We start from the raw sequence: 14,597 nt of genomic DNA, 5'->3' as shown, positions 1-14,597 counted from the left end.
CAGGTTCTAAACTAAATGAAACCAGAGCAATAAGTAGGCGACACACTGAAAAATGGAGTTAGTTCCCTGATGACATGCTAACTTGACATCGTGGTTTGAAGATGAAAACAGTATGTGTCAAAGGTGGGCCTCAAACAGACGTGAAATTAGAAGAGCATTTTTCTCAAAATGAACAAGGCAAGGATGCCTTATCACTACTTCTCTTTAATAGGTTGCTTGTACAGAGGCTTTAGCAAGCATAGTTGGGAATGAAAGAAAAAAATATTAAGGTGGAAAGAAGAAAGTTACAAATGCTGTGATTATATAGAAACCACGAAACACTCTAGATGAGTAATTAAAAGTTGCTGGAAATAAGATCAATTTACAAAAGTCACCGGCAAACAATAAATAGTGAAGATGCTGTGTACAAGAGCATCAGAAAATGAGTCTTCCAAGAGTGTGCCATCTCTGCGGAGCACATTATAAAACTTTATTGAAATACATTAAAAGAAGACTAAACACATTGGTAAACCATGTTTATTGTAAGCATCAGTAATGTAAGGATCTCAACCCTCCCCACATTGATGTTAAAGATGAAAACAAAAATTTCCAGTTTTGGGGGGGCAACTGGACAAGTTGATTTATTTTTTATTTTTAATGTTTATTTATTTTGGAGAGACAGAGAGAGACACAGAATCTGAAGCAGGCTCCAGGCTCCGAGCCATCACACAGAGTCCAGCGCGGGGCTTGAATCCACGAACTGCAAGATCATGACCTGAGAAACGCTCAACCGACAGAGCCACCCAGGTGCCCCTGGACAAATTGATTTTAAAGATGGGTTGATAAGCAAAGGTCCATGACCAAACAGCATACTTCTGAAGAAGAATGAGATGGGGGAATTGTTCTGCCAGTTGGCAAGGCTTTTTAAAATCAAAGTTAGAGACAAAAGAACTGTTCTGTGGGTACAGGAGTAAACAGGACAGTGGTGTAGAATAGAGAACCCAGAAACACACCATGTACGTGTAGAAGATGATAAAAGTGGCATAGATCAGTGGGTATAGATTTTTTTCACTCAAAAGTATGCTAGGGAGATTTGTCATCCATACAGAAAAGAATGAAATCAGATATCTGTACCTTATGCAAAGATCAGTTCTTGCTGGTTTAATGACTTACTTGTGGAAGGCAATATGTTAAGAATTTTGGAAGAAACTATAAGAGAACTCTTTATGATCTGGTGGCATGGAGATTTTCTTTTTTAAACAAAATGTAAATGCAGAGAAGAGGGATGCATTTAACTGTTAAAAAGAACTTGTTTTTAGAAAGTCACTGTAAAGAAAGCAAAATGACAAGTCACAAACGGGAGAGAAGATATTTGCAATATCTGCAAATTGAAATACAATTTGGAATAGCAGTAAAAATGCGATCTAGAATATATGAAGGCCTACAAAGCAACAAGGAGATAGCAGCTTAGTAGAAAAATGGGCAAAGACACAGAGGCTGTGAAATATAAATGATCCATTGGTATGTGAAAAAGTGGTCCAGTTCCTTAATAAGGAAAACCATTTGCAACGATGTGGATGGAGCTTGAGTGTATTATGCAAAGTGAAGTAAGTATGAGAAAGACAAATACCGTGATCTCACTCATATTTAGGAAGGGGGAAAAGAAAAAAGGAGAGAGGAAAACAAGCTATAAGAGGCGCTTAATGTTAGAAAACAAACAGGGTTGGAGGGAAGTGGGCGGGGGATGGGCTGGATGGGTGATGGGTATTAAAGAGGGCACTTGTCATGAACACTGAGTGTTGTATGTAACTGATGAATCACTGAATTCTACTCCGGGAACCAATATTGCATTGTATGCTAACTAAAATTTTAAAAAATGTTTACACATATATTGTATATTAAGTGCACTTATTGTATTCTCAATTGTTTACTTTCTACTTGACTCTTTCCATATGACTTGTCAGGCCTGTAGTTTCTTGTTCTTCCACCTTATTTTGATTTCCTATTTTCCCAATATGTTAAACATTAAATGTACTTCCAATATTTGAAAAAATAAATAAAAATAATCAAGGAAATGCAAACCGGAAGCTGCAGTGAGATTTCATTTTAAGCCCTCCACGTTAGCAAATTAAAACCCATTTGAAAGAACAGGGTATGAGGGAGGATGTTGTATACTAATGGAAACTTATGCGCTGGTGGGGAGAGTATAAATTGGCACCTACTTTCAGAAAACATTTTGGCGTTAAGTTGTCGTGTTGAAATTTCATGTGGTTATTCCATCTTTAAGGTACACCTATAGGAAACTCTTGGACCCATGTGGTCCAAGAAACATGTCCAAAGGTGTTTTTAGCAATAATGTACATAACAGTGCAACCAACAAGCCAAAGATTCATCAACAGAGAATGGGTGAATATATGCTCACACGATCGAATACAGCTGTGTAAATGAATTACAGCTATTCCAGCAACAAAAATTAACTTTTAGAAACAATGATGAGTCAGTATCAGTTAAAAAATGAATCTAGGGGAGGGGCAAGATGGCGGAGAAGTAGGGAGCTCCGTACCTGCACTCGCNCAAAAGACATAGGGTAGTAGAATGGATAAAAAAACAAAATCCATCTATATGCTGTCTACAAGAAACTCATTTTAGACCTGAAGATACCTTCAGATTAAAAGTAAGGGGATGGAGACCTGTATATCATACTACTGGAAATCAAAAGAAGGCGGGAGTAGCTATACGTATATCAGACAAACTGGACTTTAAATTNGCAAACCATGAGAGACTCTTGAATGCTGACAAAAACTGAGAACTGATGGATGTAGGGGGGAGGGGGGATGGGCATGGAGGAGGGCACTTGTGGGGATGAGCACTGGGTGTTATGTGGAAACTAATTTGACAATAAACTATTTGTAAAAAAAAAAATGAATCTAAAACTTGAGCTAAAAGAATAATCAAGCTAATTTTAGAAAATGTATTTATCCAATCTGTATTCACTGTTTTGCTGTGTGTCAAGGTCTGAGCCTAGTGCCTGACAGTTCAGTGAGTAAAACACCGATATGGGGGCATTAATAGTTCTGTGGCATTGACAGGCTTGTACCAGGATTGTCCTAGACAACCTGGGAAATCTCATTCTTCTTGTAGGCATTTTATGTTGCAGTGAGAAAAGTCCAAAAAATAACTCCAGGAGTTGAATCTGGGTTGTCTGGACAACAAGCTAGATGGGAAAATGGTTTCTTTCACTTCTCTCACCGGAAAGTGCTTTCATAAGCTCCGTTGCCACCGAACTGTTGACTCTAACATGAGTAGGAACTATAACGCCCTGTGGGCATCATTTTGCAGGTGTTGGTCAGTGATTTTTCAGACAACTCTTGTAATAGCTGGCTTCCCAAATCCAGATTTTCTGGCCCTCAGACTCTGTTTTCCTATTGACAAAGTTATTTTCACACTTTTATTACAAGAATTGTGAGAACAACAGGGAGGGTGAGTCACCTTCCTTGGCATACAGAAGTATACTGCTAACCGAACTATTCTCAGGTCCCTCTGTATAATCATTGGAAGATGAAGAGGAGCAGTGCTTTTATTTCTGTTGTTAGGAATTTTTTTCTTACTCCAATAAAGCCTGTTCTTTAACTCAGACCATATAATATGGTAAAATTTATCGTGAGTCCTGATGCAGTGCAAGAGGACATGCAGAAGAGATTCTTAGTATGCAATATGAGTTTATATTTTGTGGTAGTTGCACTGGAAAACCATTGAAGTGTTTCAAGTAGTGGAGTACAATGATCTAATTTACATTTTAAGATCATTCTTGTGGCTATATGGAGAATCTGTTACAGAGGAAGATTAGAAGTGGAGAATGAGTTAGGAGGCTATTGAGTAGTTCAGATGAGAGATCATGGTAACTTGTAACAGGATGGAGGGAGTGAAAATGGAAAATTCAGGATACTTTTTAAAAATGTTTATTTTTTGAGAGAGAGAGAGAGAGAGAGAGAGAGAGAATGAGTGGGGAAGGGCCAGAGAGAGAGGGAGGGAGACAGAGAATCCAAAGCAGGCTCCGGGCTCTGAGCTGTCAGAAACAGAGCCTGATGGCTTGAACTCATGGACCACGAGATCATGACCTGAGTAAAGTTGGACGCTCAACTGACGGAGTCACCCAGGTACCCCCAGGATACATTTTATGATTAAAATGGAGAAGCCATTGATAGATTGATGTGGAGTTATAGGAAAGAGAGAATCAAGTTAATCCTTAGGTGGTGCCTGATTTGAGGAACTGGAAGGTTGATGTTGCCATTTGCTGAAATAGGGAAGAATGAGGGTAAGAGATAGGGTTTTTGGGTTTTTTTAATGAGAATAAATTGAGAGTTTTATTTTGGACATGTTAAATTTGAGATGCCTGTGATAGTGCCAAGAAGTTATATAGGTGGATACAGGAGTATACAGTTCAGAAGAGTGGTATGGCATGAAGATGTACATTTTGGACTTAACAACATAGGATTTTTAAAAAAGTTTATGTATTTATTTGTATTGATAGAAAGAGGGAGAGAGCAAGCCGGGGAAGAGCAGAGAGAGTGAGGGAAACAGAGCGAATCCCAAGTAGGCTCCATGCTGTCAGTGTGGAGCCCAACACAGGGCTCAAACCCATGAACTGTGAGATCATGACCTTGAACCAAAACCAAGAGTTGGACTCCTAACTGACTGAGCCACCCAGGCACCCCAACATAGGATGTTTTAAAATAATGAAAGTAATATTTATTAAAAACTTATTGGCAGGAGTTGCCAATAAGTATGAAAATGGCATTATAAGTTAAATGAGTTTCTTTTTCCTCTTGAGAATAACCCCCAAATCCCATGGAGAATGAGAAAAAGAAATATGTTATACCTTTGATGAAATTAGGAGACAACTAAAAGTTCAAAAGTAGGGGGAAGGACAGTGTATCATTTGGGGTCCAGCCAGGAAAGTGGGAGCCAGTATAGGTATATCCAACAGAGGGAATTTAATGTAAGGGATTGTTTACAAAAGTATGGGAAGAGGAAAAAGGAGAAGGAAGGTACTGTAGAAGCAAAAAGGAAAAAGGGGTTTATACCCAGAGATCAGAAACTGATCTCCCTGGCTGGAGCCTATGAGCCTGCATCTGTTGCTGCATTGCTGAAGAAGTGATTACAGTTGTTTCTGGTGTGCTGAAGAGGTATTGCCTTGGCCAGGCCAGCAACACCAAATACATGGTTTTGTCCAGGTTCCTGGAGTCAACAGCCTGCATTCTTTTCCTGATCAGAAGAACTGCCACCAAGTGCTATCCTGGTGGAGTGGGAAGCAGGATTTTTCTTTCTCCTTCCTTCTCATCTGTCAGTTTTCATATTGGCCAACACCAACAGCAAGGCATCTGGTAAAGGGAGTCTGGGAGATGGGTCTTAGAGTCCCATGATATAGAACAGAGTATAAGTAGGGGTTATGGGCTTGAGGGAGAGAATAAGGAAATAACTTGAATAGGCTACTGAAAGCAGTGGTAATCAAATTGAGGTTGGTGCTGGGTTTGGGATTTGATTTTACCCTTTTGACAAGCCAATAAGTTAGCCTGTCACTGGTTCATGGAACCTGGCAGAAGACATGAAACCTCCGGATCAGAGAAAAGTGATCATAGTGGCAGCACAGCAAGCATCATGAACACCAGCATGTTTGTATCCGTTACCTTTGTCCAGCAAGTCTCCAGGGTCAATGCAGAGGCCCCAGATGCCTTTCATTATGGAGAAACACACCGAGCCTGGAGAAATCACTACTTTAATAGCAAATAGTAAACAAGTCTGCTCTTTGTCCTGGAAGGGCACGTAACCTCATCCTTTTTGGCTGCCTGCTGCATGAAATGGCCCTGGTAAGGAGCGATCAGTGCCTTGCAACTTAGCACACTCATCAAGGTGTGTGTAGACACTGCTTTGTGCCTTGATGGGATTGATTTCTCTCTCCATCCTTGAGATCAGTGTTTTCAAACAGTATTTATCACACCTCCTTTGTAGGTTGTAAAATCAAGTTTGTGATATGTAAGCAGCTTTGAAAGAAATAGAACAGGATAGAAAATATCAGAGTGCCTGGCTGCAGCAACTTCTTACTCAACATGCTTCTGGAGACAGGGGAGACAAAAACAAAAATGAACTATTGGGATCTCATCAAAATAAAAAGCTTCTGTACAGTGAAGGAAACAGTCAGCAAAACAAAAAGGCAACCAACAGAATGGGAGAGGATACTTGCAAATGACATAGCAGATAAAGGGTTAGTATCCAAAATCTATAAAGAACTTATCAAACCCAATACCCAAAAAACAAATAATCCAGTGAAGAAATGGGCAAAAGACATGAACAGACACTTCTCCAAAGACATCCAGATGGCTCATAGGTACATGAAAAAATGCTCAACATCACTCGTCATCAGAGAAATAGAAATCAAAGCCACAATGAGATAACACCTCACACCTGTCAGAATGACTAAAATGAACAACTCAGGAGCAGCAGATGTTGGCAAGGATGCAGAGAAAGAGGATCTCTTTTGCACTGTTGGAGGGAATGAAAACTGGTGCAGCCACTCTGGAAAACAATATGGAGGTTCCTTAAAGAATTAAAAATAGAACTACCTTACCACCCAGCAATTGCTCTACTAGGTATTGATCCAAGGGATACAGGTGTGCTGTTTTGAAGGAGCACATGCCCCCCAATGTTTATAGCAGTGCTATTAATAATAACAAAGTATGGAAAGAGCCCAAATATCCATTGACAGATGAATGGATAAAGAAGATGTGGTGTATATATACAACGGAGTATTATTCGGCAATCAAAATGAACGAAATCTTGCCATTTGCAACTATGTGTATGGAACTAGAGGGTATTCTGCTAAGTGAAATTAGAGAAAGACAAATATCATATGATTTCACTCATATGTGGAATTTAAGATACAAAACAGATAAACATAAGGGAAGGGAAGCAAAAATAATATTAAAATAAGGAAGAGGACAAAACATAAGTGACTCTTAAATACAGAGAACAAACAGTGTTGTTGGAGGGATTGTCATTGGGGAGATGGGCTAAATAGGCAAGGGCCATTAAGGAAGACACTTGTTGGGATGAACACTGGGTGTTATAAATAGGGAATAAATCACTGGAATCTACTCCTGAAATCATTATTGCACTATATGCTAACTTGGATGTAAATTTAAAAATTAAATAAATAAATAAATAAATAAAATTTAAAAAGAAAATATCAGAGTGCCACACATGTCAAAAGGGGAAGTATCATTTTGTGACTCTTGTTTTCCCACTATAATATGTATATATATTATACATACATATACGTGTGTGTATGTATATATATATACTATATATGTATGTATGTGTATATGTGTTGTGTGTGTGTATTTCTTTCTTTCTTTCTTTCTTTCTTTCTTTCTTTCTTTCTTTTCTTAGTAGTTTATTGTCAAGTTGGTTTCCATATATCACCCAATGCTCACTGGGTGTAATTTATTTATTTATTTATTTATTTGACCATATAGAAAGTACTAATGTTGGCCATGGTCAAAATTTGGAAGGCATTGTTTTACATAAATAAGGCTTCTTGGGTTGAAGAGATTGTCTGTGTGTGATTGCTGTCACCCTGAACTGCGTTGACATATTGATACAGTGGTCATGCACTCTGAACATCTACGTTTTGAATAGCTTATATGCTATAATTCACTATTGTTACTATTCAAATGCTCAGGTAGTTAAGAATTACAAAAAACTTGGAGCCCCCTCATGTAACACATACTCAAACAGGCACACCTTTTAATTCTAACCCAGAACCAGTGCCCCTGAACTTTCTCTATTTCATGCACTTAAACCTCCCTCCAGGGTGACTTCGATAGTGCCTTCTGGTGGAATTCTGACCCCTCCCTTTCTGTGTGTGTCCCTGAGTCCTCCTTCCCAGGAGTAAGACTTCTCACTCTTTGCAATGATTCTGTGTGACTCTTCTGGTGATGCACCTTTCTGTCCTGGGTGGCTCAGAACCCTCCTCCTTTTGAAATTGAGTCCAAATCCTCACATCCTTTGTGAGTCAGATCTCTTCCTTCTCTGTGTGACATTAGATACTACTCCATTTGCATTTTGGCAAAGAGCTGCCGAGTTTAGGTCGTAGCTGAAATGTGACAGTCCATGGCATCTGTGAAGAGGACAGACTAACCTGAAAGATCCAGAGAGGGTTCACTAAACTTTGCTCTACAACAGACTAAATTGGGCAGAGACAAGAGACAGGTACAGTGAAGCAACAAGGCGAGGTGACAGATTCACAGGAAAAAATTTCAAGTCAGAACGGAGATTGTACATCAATAGAACAACGTCAGGTCTGCCTAGTAGCTGACATGTCAGGGCTCAACAAGTGGATATTTCTGGTTCTGTCTGCCTCTCAGTTCATTCTGGGGATGCTGGGGAATGGTTTCATAGTGGTGGTCAATGGCAGCAGCTGGTTTAAGAATAAGACAATCTCTTTGTCTGACTTCATCATCACTAACCTGGCTCTCTCCAGGATCATTCTGCTGTGGATTCTTTTGGTTGATGGTGTTTTAATGGTGTTCTTTTCCAAAGCGCATGAGGAAGGAATAATAATGCAAATTATTGATATTTTCTGGACATTTACAAACCACCTGAGCATTTGGCTTGCTACCTGTCTCAGTGTCCTCTACTGCCTGAAAATTGCCAATTTCTCCCACCCTATATTCCTCTGGCTCAAGTGGAGACTTTCCAGGATGGTCGTACAGATGATCTTGGGTGCACTGCTCTTATCGTGCGCCAGTGCCCTGTCTCTGATCCATGAATTTAAGAGGTACTCTATTCTCAGTGAGATCAATAGCACAGGGAATGTGACTGAGCACTTTAGAAAGAAAATAAATGAATATAAATTGATCCATGTTCTTGGGACACTGTGGAACCTGCCTCCTCTGATTGTGTCTCTGGCCTCCTACTTCCTGCTCATCCTCTCCCTGGGGAGGCACACGCAGCAGATGCAGCAAAGCAGCGCCAGCTCCAGAGATCCGAGCACTGAAGCGCACAAGAGGGCCATCAAAATCATCCTCTCCTTCCTCATTCTCTTCCTGCTTTACTTCCTTGCCTTTTTAATTACCTCATCCAGTTATTTCATACCAGAAACCGAGATGGTGAAGATAATCGGAGAACTTATTACCATGTTTTATCCTGCTGGCCACTCATTCATTCTCATTCTGGGAAACAACAAGCTGAAGCATATGTTTGTGGGGATGCTGCGGTGTGAGTCTGGTCATCTGCAGTCTGGATCCAAGGGACCCTCTTCCCTGTAGAGTGACAGAGGGCGCAGGTGCGAGCCTGGGAGCCCTTCGGCCTGGCTCAAGACTACAGGGCTCTTCCTGACCCTCTTGTGGTTCCAGTTTCGTGACATCAGTAGGAGAGAGACACCGATGCACTGCCTCGTCCCGTGGGGGACACATCTCGTGGCTTCTCTTTGCATGGTTGTTTTGGAAGAGAGTTCAACAGTCTTTGGCAAATGTCAGTATAGTAAGAACACTCTCATGGTGTAGACATGGATTGTATTTTAATCGCTGTCCACAAAATGAGCTGATTACTAGCTTTAACGTAAAGTTTATACTGACAGTGATGAGGTGATGTCGTAACAGTGTAATGAGCTTGAGGGAAAGAGCAAAAGCACTGCAGTTCCACGGACTTGGGTTTGAATTCTGGTTCTGTCCATTTCCAAGACCTTTGGCCTTAGGTCAGTTACTTTAACTTTCTGATCCTCTCTTTGCTAATTTAAAAAACATTTTTTTGTAATGTTTTATTTATTTCTGAGAGAGAGACTATGAGCAGGGGAGGGTCAGGGAGAGAGGGAGACACAGAATCTGAAACAGGCTCCGGTCTCTGAGCTAGCTGTCAGCACGGAGCCTGACACGGGGCTTGAACCCACGGACCGTGAGATCATGACCTGAGCCAAAGTCGGATGCTTAACCGACTGAGCCACCCAGGCGCCCCTCTTTGCTCATTTTAAAAATTATTTTTTAATGTTTTATTTATTTCTAGGAGAGAGAGAGAGACAGCGTGAGCAGGGGAGGGTCAGAGAGAGAGGGAGTCACAGACTCTGAAACAGGCTCCAGGCTCTGAGCTGGCAGTCAGCACAGAGCCCGACGCGGGGCCCGAAACCACGAACCGCGAGATCATGACCTAAGCGAAAGTCGGACGCTTAACCGACTAAGCCACCCAGGCGCCCCTTTGCTCATTTTAAAATGCAGACTGTGACCCTGACCTCGCAAGCTATTAGAGACTCATGAGGCAATGTGTGCCAACATTGTAGCACAGCGCATTGTGTGAAGCCCTCAATAGGTAAGGCTGGCATTGTAACTGACAGTGAATTGTGCAGCAAGGGCAGTTCCCATGAGAGATAGTTCCCACAGATCCACTGTGCAAGGACAAAAGCAGTGGATCGAGAATTAAGACCCTTGGATATTAGGCTGCAATCCAGTCTGGTGGTGATCATTTCACTTCAGTAGTGCTATTCCTTCATCATTTTGCTATCATCTTCCTTTATCAACTGCCAAGTAATTTTTTATTTTTTAGATTGGGAAAAAATCAAAGCAGTTTTTTTCCCCCTCATTAACCCAGGTGCATGTTAGCGTTTAAAACTTGAGAGTTTTATAAAAAATAATAGAGGCAGGGGCATGTGGGTGTCTCAGTCGGCTAAGTGTCTGACTTCGGTTTAGGTCATGATCTCATGGCTCATGCATTCTCGCCCCACGTCAGGCTCTGGGCTCAGAGCCCGGAGCCTGCTTCAGATTCTGTCTCTCTCTCTCTCTCGAAAGTAAATAAACATTAAAAAATAGAAGCAGTTTTTATAAGTTTAATAAATTTTATTTTAATACAACTACACAGGCATTGATTTACTTCCTATCACTGAACAGTGTCAAGAAGTCAATGAGACTATTATTACTTAAGATCATGAAGAATTCACAAACTTGGGAATATAGACAGGATCTGTGGCAAATCTGAACCTAGATTTCTGTCACTGATGGGGCTCTCAGGTGTAGAGCATTGTGGCTATGAAGGCAGGAATGAGTGAGTTAACAGATGAAGAGTGCTTAGAATTTAGATGGAGTAAACAATAACTATCGCTGTTGTTATTGTTATTTTGTGGAATAAGTCATATTTGGATGTAGCATTAAGGATTGTGGTACTACTTGGCATTTGGTCCTGTGTAACCAGAAATTAATCTTGGGATTGTTCTGGGATTTATGTATTCATTTCTAAAGTTACAGGAATAAATGTCTTTTGGTCTGTACTGTTTGTTTTCAAATTGGGTCTTGCCTCTTGAAGCTGCTAGGAAGATTCCTAATTCTGACATAACTTAAAATTCTCTTTCAGAAAGTTATCTGTTGATGGGGCACCTGGGTGGCTCAGTCAGTTAAGCATCTGACTCTTGATTTCGGCTCTGGTGATGATCTCACGTTTAGTGAGATTGAGCCCTGCCGTGGGCTCTGCACTGACAGCAAGGAGCCTACTTGGGATTCTCTCTCCCTGTCTCTCTCTCTCTCTCTCTCTCTCTCTCTGCCCCTCCCCAACTCATGCTTGCTCGCTCGCTCTCAAAATAAATAAATAAACATTAAAAAAAAGAAAAGTGTCTGTTGAAACTTAAAATATTTAATATAATAATTGAATAATAATAAGTGAATAATAATATAATAATTCACTTAAATGTAAGGATTCTGAAATGGGTACTTTGTAGTTAATAAAAATCTGCACTGCTTTCCAGCACAGGGAAGTTTAACCATGGAATCCATGCTCTTTTTTTTTTTTTTAATGATTATTTATTTTTGAGAGAGAGAGAGAAAGCATGAGCAAGGGTGGGGCAAAGAGAGAGGGGGACAGAGTATCTGAAGTAGGCTCTGTCCTGACAGCAGATAGCTCGATGTGAGGCTCAAACTCACGAACTGGGAGATCATGACCTGAGCCAAAGTCAGATGCTTAACTGACTGAACCACCCAGGTGCCCTGGAAATCCATGCTGTTTTGATTGGCACCTGCTTTGTTAATGCTGATCCCCACCTTTGAATTCATCTTCACTCACTCTTGAACACCTGTTCCTACTTTCTGTCACTTTGATGACTTCTCTGCCTGGCTCTGACCTTCTGGTTCTTCAGTGCTTAACATGAGTTCCTGATTCTCCCTTCTAGCTTAGGTGTGGGTGGTTTCCTTTCTCTTAGTTGAATATAACATTTTACTGGAGATTTTGGCTTAGCTGATTTTTGGTTCTTGGTGCTCTTCTGTTCCCAGTGTGGCTCCATTAAATCCTATCTTAACCTGACAGATTCAGAGATGGTGCCAATGTTACACCATGTGGACATGCTGACATTACCACTATTAGTTGTTTCACTGGGGCCTGGAGTGTGGGTAGAAACAGAGACTTCTGAGTGGGAGTGTGTAGTCCAACCGGCTGAGTGCAGAGTGACCTTCCCTGAGAGTAAATGAGATCAGATTCGTATGCGTGGCATTGCCACCTGCTCCCATCTCTTCTTTCAGAGAAATGTGTAGGTGGCTCCTGGAAAATATCAGACTTGGTTAAGATGACATCAGTCATATGGGGACCTCCGTTAATCCAGGTTGGGGGTGGCAGTGAGCAAGTGAGTCTGGGGAGTGGCTGAGTTGCTGATGAAAGGAGTCTCATCTGTTGCTGGAGGCGCAATGCTGGTAAGTTTGGTTATTTTGGAGAGGATAGAGTCTTCCAAATCTCTGAGGGGTACCACCTAATCTGCCTGCTCTTCAGCGAGGCCCAGCACATGGGGAAGAATTTAATACCTCAGGCCCTCTTTTGAGAAAGCCCCAGAGGCCATCTTTTTTGTTTTGTTTTACTTTGAATGAATCAGTTTTTCTAAAATCCGATAAGACTCTTAAGTCTAGTTGTTTCCTGAACAAAGGGCTAGAGTGTGGCTTTCCCCACTGTGAGTAAGTTCCTGGGTCAGAGAATGCTGGTGAGAATTGTCCCTGCGTTTGGAGCCAATTCCATGCCAGAACTTGCTTTGTTCCTAAGGTGGCCGGCCTCTCCTCCATACACATCCATTCTTCAGTGCCTCGCTGGTGTATTGCTTTCGGTGTATTAACACATGAATCAACAGCAACTTATGACAGTAGCCTCATGAGACTTTCCAATTTTCCACCAGAGGCCCTTGCTTCTCATTTTTAGTATTCTCTGATACCTTGGGCCAAGTTCACAGATCCTGAACCTTAATGAGATTGAGCTGTAGTTTGTGTCGAGGGATCATAAAATAAAAAAACCAACAATAAAGCAAACAAACAAAAAAACACCCCCCCCAATACATTCCAACACTTCTCAAACAGTTTCAGTCTTTACCAATGTTCTTTGCCTTAAACAGCGTCCCTGATCTTTCCCAACAATTAATGAACAGAGCTGTCTAGATCTTAAAGTTGTGTATATGATTTTCTTGCCTTGGGATAGGTGGAACGGAAAGTCTGATATTCTGTTGATATTCTGCAGGAAGTTCTGTTTTAAGAAAGTGAAGATGACCTCAAAAACTCCCAACATTGCCAATGACAATTATATGTTATTTTCTGGTATTCCTACATTTTGCTGGACTAGAAAAATGTATAGTGTAGGTACTAAGAATGTTATTTCTGGAGTCAAACACATTGGATTCAAATCCTGACCTCACAGTTAAGTGTCCAACTTTGGCTCAGGGTCATGATGTCACAGTGAGTTCGAGCCCCATGTCGGGCTCTGTGCTGACAGCTCAGAGCCTGGAGCCTGCTTTGGATTCTGTGTCTCCCTCTCTCTCTGCCCCTCCCCTGCTCGTGCTGTGTCTCTCTCTCTCTCTCTGCCCCTCCCCTGATCATGCTCTGTCTCTCTCTCTTTCCCCCCCAAATAAATAAACATTAAAAAAATTATGACCTTATCACTTACTAGATACATGATCTTTGAAAAATTACTAAATCTCTTTGGACTTCAGTTTCCTTCACTATAAAATAGGTAATTTTATTAAAAAAAAACCCTCAAAGGATTGGTGTGAGGATCAAATAAGATGACGTATGTAAGTTATTTTACCAACTAGAGCATAGTAAATACACAACAAATATTAGCCACAGTATTTTAGCTTATGAGCTTATGAGGGGTTGAGCGAGAATGTGCGTCATGGAGTTCTAGTCTTCAGACAGTGAATCCACGGAGTATGGTGTTGCTGGTGGCGTAGGAGGACATGATAGAAGTGAAAGCCTGCTTCTTCCAGTCCCCAGGGGATGATGGTGGGAAGGAGAAGAGGGAGGCAGAAAGGGGATTGCACGGCGGGCAGGAGAGAGTCCTGACTCCCCCCTCCCTCCCCCGTGAGGACTGCTTAAAAGCTCTCCAGTTGCAGTCAGTGGGAGCAAAACATAGGCGCCGACTCAGCCTTGAATGCAGGCAGGGCAAGCAGCAACCAAGGGACAAGGACCTCCCCCTGGAAGACAAGGACACGGGGAGAGGACAGCATGTTTCTCTGACACCATGAGGTAACATTAATCTCCTCCCTCCCCATACACGTGGACGCATATAATTTCATTAGGAGAGAAGCATAGCATCGGGACTATGTCTCAGATTTCAAT

General features: G+C 41.3%; 1 protein-coding gene and 1 long non-coding RNA gene across 2 annotated transcripts in view; one reads left to right on the top strand and one right to left on the bottom strand.

Annotated features, from left to right (window-relative positions):
* Positions 1-14,597, bottom strand: part of LOC144245697 (uncharacterized) — a 38,168-nt gene that overhangs the window by 1,683 nt on the left and 21,888 nt on the right. The gene's annotated exons all lie outside the window — the stretch shown is intronic.
* TAS2R3 (taste 2 receptor member 3) lies at positions 8,343-9,305 on the top strand. Its single transcript, XM_077781025.1, has one exon. The coding sequence runs from the start codon at positions 8,355-8,357 to the stop codon at positions 9,303-9,305; it is 951 nt and encodes a 316-aa protein (XP_077637151.1). The 5' UTR covers positions 8,343-8,354.

Source organism: Crocuta crocuta, unplaced genomic scaffold, assembly GCF_008692635.1.
Source record: "Crocuta crocuta isolate KB4526 unplaced genomic scaffold, BGI_CrCroc_1.0 scaffold228, whole genome shotgun sequence".
Lineage (NCBI taxonomy): Eukaryota > Metazoa > Chordata > Mammalia > Carnivora > Hyaenidae > Crocuta > Crocuta crocuta.
The sequence above is the reverse complement of the archived record's forward strand: the minus strand, read 5'-3'. Positions and strand labels throughout refer to the sequence as shown.

What these genes read in the sequence shown, in the direction of transcription:
- TAS2R3 (XM_077781025.1), top strand. Translation starts at nt 8,355, where the DNA reads ATGTCAGGGCTCAACAAGTGGATATTTCTGGTTCTGTCTGCCTCTCAG.